The sequence below is a fragment of the Protomyctophum parallelum genome (genome assembly GCF_964188405.1).
Source record: "Protomyctophum parallelum genome assembly, chromosome: 8".
In the NCBI taxonomy this organism is placed as follows: Eukaryota; Metazoa; Chordata; class Actinopteri; order Myctophiformes; family Myctophidae; genus Protomyctophum; species Protomyctophum parallelum.
The window spans coordinates 47,848,486-47,854,040 of NC_139703.1; the positions used below are offsets into that span (position 1 = coordinate 47,848,486).

General features: G+C 41.3%; 1 protein-coding gene across 3 annotated transcripts in view; it reads left to right on the forward strand.

Moving 5' to 3' along the window:
• zmynd8 (zinc finger, MYND-type containing 8) overlaps nt 1–5,065 on the forward strand; it is a 29,659-nt gene extending 24,594 nt beyond the window's left edge. For all 3 annotated transcript variants that reach the window (XM_083770707.1, XM_083770709.1, XM_083770708.1), the window contains 2 exons: nt 36–275; nt 2,590–5,065. In XM_083770707.1, the coding sequence (XP_083626833.1) occupies nt 36–275; nt 2,590–2,759 (410 nt within the window). In that variant the 3' untranslated portion in view covers nt 2,760–5,065. The remainder of the gene's footprint in view (nt 1–35; nt 276–2,589) is intronic.
• Nucleotides 5,066–5,555: the final 490 nt, after the last annotated feature.

Here is a 5,555-nt window from a genome sequence, read left to right on the forward strand (position 1 = left end):
GTTTGTTTGCTTGCATACTGTGTGCACACATGCAGAGTTGACGATGGCAGAAATGAGGCAGAGTCTAGAGCAAGAGCGGGAGAGGTTGGTTGCCGAGGTGAAGAAACAGATGGAGGTGGAGAAGCAGCAGGCGGTAGATGAGACCAAGAAGAAACAGTGGTGTGCTAACTGCAGAAAAGAGGCCATCTTCTACTGTTGTTGGAACACAAGCTACTGTGATTACCCTTGCCAGCAAGCTCACTGGCCAGAACATATGAAGTCCTGCACACAGTCGGGTAAATAAGTAAATAATTAGAAGAAATACGCTCAGTGGCCACATTAATAGGGCCAGTGCATAGGGAGGCGTTTCACTTTCACAGGTTATTCTGGTTGCCACTTTCCTGCCTACCAGTAGGCTAGTAGGCTATAGTAGTAGGCTAGTCTGCTATGGGGGAGAGCATAGTGACGCGTTCGGTAGGATTTTGGTTTATTTGGGCGCCATATTGCTGGATGCTAGGCTACTTGGCTGCCAGTCTGTAGTTCGTAATTTGCTTGTCAGTGACGCTGGTGTGTATTCTGTGACTGCAGTACACCATCTTCCATCTCTCTATTATCTTTGACTTGTCACAACCACCACGAGAGTGACGAGTGATCAGTCAAACATCTGTTCTCTCCGCAGTAAATAAATAATCTGTCTGTATGCGATCTGACCATTATCATTCTTATTACACGGTCATCCTCGTTTGAGGACAGGTAGATGTAGCAGATCTAGAGCAGAGCATAGCCTACATGTGTTTGGGAATGTTGCTGGTTAAGGTTATGTTATTTTGTCAGCTGACACCCAAATCAAAGAAACCATACAGAGTGTATTTCATTATTTGATATCTCCGTCAGTCAACGCACTGCAAGGCTACAATGGAAGCATCATTCTGACGGCCCACGTGGAATGGACAAGTTAGGGTATAAACTAACAGGGCAGACCCATTACTGTTGTGGATCAAGGTTATGTTATTTTGTCTATAAAGGTATATGTCTACAGTGAGGCTGGAAAATGTAGCCTCGCAGCCTACTACTATAGCCTACTAGCAGGCAGGAAAATGTCAACCAGAATAACCCGTTCTGAGTGAAACTCACGCCTATAGGGCACTGGCCCTATAGGCTACATTTTCCAGCTTCACTGTGGAGACATATACCATTGTAGATAAATTAAATAAACAGTGTGGTTTGGGTGTCGGATGACAAAATAACATAACCATGAATGCAGTGCGTTGACTGTCGGAGATATCAAATACACGCTGTATGGTTTCTTTGATTTGGGTGTCGGCTGACAAAATATCATAACCTTCAGCAACATTCCCAAACACATATTCTCTGCTCTCTACCTGTCCTCAAACAAACGAGCATGCCAGTGTAATCAATATATAATGGTCAGATTGCATACAGACAGATTATTTATTTACTGCAGAGAGAACACATGTTTGACTCATCACTCGTCACTCTCGTGGTGTTTTCCCCCCTCTCCCTGGTTCCATAAGGATATGTCCACATGTCTTCTCGTCAAGTAACATGTAAACATTGAGAACTGTTTTGACGTGAGGTGAGGGGAGGGGAGATCAGTACACCCGAACATTTTCTAACGGCGAATAATAATAATGCCACCACCGCCGATCCAGAGCCATAGAGTAGAAGAGTTGTGACAAGTCAAAGATATTAGAGAGATGGAAGATGGTGTGCTGTAGTGACAGTGTACACACCAGCGTCACTGACAAACAAACTTACGAACTACAGACTGTCAGCCAAGTAGCCTAGCATCCTACTAGCCTACATGTAGGCAGGAAGATGGCGCCTAAATAAGCCAAACTCCTACCAAACGCGTCACTATGCCCTCCCCCTAGGTACACCTGTTCATTAATGCAGACTACATACTCCTCCAAACAGAGTGACGTGGCTGCAACTCAGTATATAAACTATTGGATGCAGAAAGGGCTAAAAGGTTCGGTTACAGTTCCACCATTAGAATGAGCAAGTGACTTTGAACATGTTATGATTGTTAGTGCTGGACAGGATGGTTCCAGCATCTCTGATAACCTCCTGTACAGCACTGCTTCTCAACGAGCATCCAGTCACTTTTTTAGTGAGAGATGACTGGATAGTAGGTATTGGATGGAGCCCGCACACCACGGGTATAAGAAAGACGTTCTTTATTGAAATACTGACTGGATAGTGACACACTTGATACTAAATACGTGTGTACTGTGTACCTAATACAAATGGCCATTGAGTGTATGTATTGCTGTATTGTCAATACAAATCATACAGTATTCATCTATGTATGCTGGCAAGGATTTGTACTGTAGATATACAAATGAATGTCCACTTAAAGCATGCTCTCCTCCGGTTAAAGATGGAGTGCCTTTGATTGTGAGCCCCCCCCCCCCAAAAAAAACATGATCATCAGGTATATGATTATACTAGGAGGAAGTTTATTTTATTTTTTTGTACAGAAAGTGTTAAAGATTTGTTTGGCTTGTAACTGCTTTTTGTGAAAAGGTTAGGCACATAACTTTCATGTATGTGCGGTTTATAACTATTTTGTTATCTAATTTCTAGCAACAGCCCCACAGCAAGAACCTGAGTTGGAATCCACAGCAGATCTTCCTCCAAACAAAGGTTTAGGACAGTCTAGCAGTGGCCCAATGCCACCTGCAATCTCTGCACCATCAGACAAAGACTGTGACATGGAAAAAAAGACTGACAATGTTGCTGTAAGTTTGTCATAATCTGTCATTACCATACTTCAAGCTGTGGACATTTTGTTTGTGTACATGGATATTTCTCTGTGCCATTTTCTTAAACGGCTGCTACTGGAGCAACTCATTTTTTATTTATTTCTTATTACCAGTTGTGGGCTCACATGCTATATTCAAATACACTCCCCATTTCAATTTGACAGATTGACAGCAAACAGCAAATAACCACTAGAGGGGGCCAGTTCCATGCAAAGGCCTTCAAAGCACTTTAATATTTCCATGTACACCTTTGCAGTAAATTGGGTGTATGCTAGTGCTTGACCTGAAAATATTAGGCTGTGAGCATAAGCGATTGGAGAATTTGTTTACAAAAATGTAATTCCATTTGACGGACCATTTAATTTTTAGACTGTTGACACAAATGTCTGTAAAATACTCAATATTATATGTTAACTTATTTGCATTACTGTAATGTTGCTTGTTCAGTAGCGCTCAGAGAAAATAACAGGTATAAACATTTTACATAGGCTGTTTATATATTCAATAGAAATACCTGCTCGAGAAAGAACAGCAGAGAGTGAAAACACTTGGAATTACAGATTTGTTTTTAAACATGATTTATGCCTTCCCTCTACCCCCCGATAGTACCTACTTCCTCATGCACTAGTCTTACTGAAAAATAAACACATTCTGTAGTGGGATTACATGTACGCCTGCATGCATCAAAAGGACAAACACATTTCAGACAACTGAAATGGGGGGAATTAAATGCTTCTATCATGCTGTTCAGCTGTTCACATTTGCACATTATGTTCGGCAAGTGCCCATGGCTGCAAGCAACTAGATACTATTTTTGATATGTTGAATATAGAGTTGCGACACCAACCATTGACAGCCCTAGCCCCTCTCGGAATCCTACATAAAGCTTTTCTGAAATTTGTATGAGTTTTATGTAGGGTCCCTGTTCATGACTATATTTCCGTATGGGAATTCTCGAACGCGGACATAAACATGCTCTCTAAGATTGAATCTGCGCCGTTTTACGGCCTTTTTTAGTTTGCGTTATTCTGAATTCGGGAACTTTAAGTACCTATACATTCCGCTGCGAATATCTCCTGTGGCGCGGAAGCCGTTAAGTATTTTTAATCTTTGTTTGACCGATTTGGTCGCTTTATTTCTTGTTTGTTTACCGTTTATTGTACCGCCTCCCGGTGTGCGGTTGGCTTGTGCGGCTACGTCCCTGCCTCTGATCTGCTCTGTCATAGCTATAGCGCCACTAGCTAGCCAGATAGGCGGTACAATGAGGTGTCAATAAACAAGGAAGGAAGAGAAGAATCAAAGCGACCAAATCGGTCAAACAAAGATTAAAAATACTTAACGGCTTCCGCGCCACAGGAGATATTCGCAGCGGCATGTATGGGTACTTATACTTCACATATTCAGAAACGCTCACACGGAAAAATGTCGTCAAAGAGCGCAGACAGGCGCTAAACATGTTGTTTATGTTTTATGAATGGTTGCGTACCAGGTGGCATGGTAGTGATGCAACAGGACCCAATGCACTGGGTCGAACAAATGTCAGAAACTTCAGTAGCATTGGGTTCTGCTTGGAGGGCTATGACAGCCCATGCATCCAAAGTTTCCAAACAGAAAAGTCCTATTTGATTGTATTAAATGATGTTAAACTCGCATTGCCGCTGTATGGAAAGCTTGAATGATCCTCTTTCTTTCTATCTGCAAAGTTCTTTTGTTTCATAAAAATACACCGTAGACATATTATTAGCTACTTTCTGACAAGAAATTCTGTGCAGGTGATACTTTTTCTAAGTGTTGGAGTTTGGAAGCGCTTGTTTTCTATAACGCAACGTCCTGCTGCCTCCTGCATATGTGCATTTTCTACACAGGTGGTACAAAGGGCTGTTGAGTGACTTCCAACAAGCACTTCCAAACTCCCAACGTTCCAAAATTTCACCTGCGTGGAATTTCTTGACAGATCTTCTGTTTTCGATGTATGGGCTGTCAATGGTTGGTGTTGCAACTCTCGATTCAACATATTAAAAATAGTATCTAGAATTGCTTGTGGCTACAAGTGCCACAGTTGACAATTGTATTGCCTATGTTTTGGGTGCCACTGTAATTCCCCAACAAATTGTTCACAAAAGGTTTTCTGTCATCCGTTTCAGTATATTGATTTAACTCTTGAAATAAGTTGTTTTACAGTATTTATTTAAAAAAAACTATTCTTTACTGTTTCTGTATAGTTTGGAAGTTCATACAAACTGTATATTTTTGTCAGCACGACAGTGTCATTGCTGATGTTTACATTCTGTACAATAAAAAAATACATACAATATTTTACCCCGTGGTCTTTATAAGGTAAGGCTGGCCTTATATACAGAAGAACTGCGTCACATTTAAGGCTGCATCAGTGATACACTTGCATAAACATTGGGCTGCCCTACCTACCACAAACATTAATGATAATAGCACTGGAAGGAAACATTTATTTTATTTTTATCTAGCTGACTGCTCTTTAATAGGACGGCAGATGTTTAAAGTTAATTCTGGTTATGGTTGAAATAGGTTTGTTTGTATTAATGTTTCATTAAGGACAGGCCTATATTTTAGTTTCATGATGTGGTAAGAACGTTCAAATAGCATGGGCTATTTATTTTACATCAAGTCTTAAGTATTTCAAAATGCATGTTCCTCCATATCCCATGTTCCTCGCCAGGCCCTTTCAACTGTAGTTCCCCTCCTATCCAGCAGAGGGGCTGTGGGATTCTCAAGGCCGGACGGTAAACGGTCAGCCATCTGCCGCAGTCA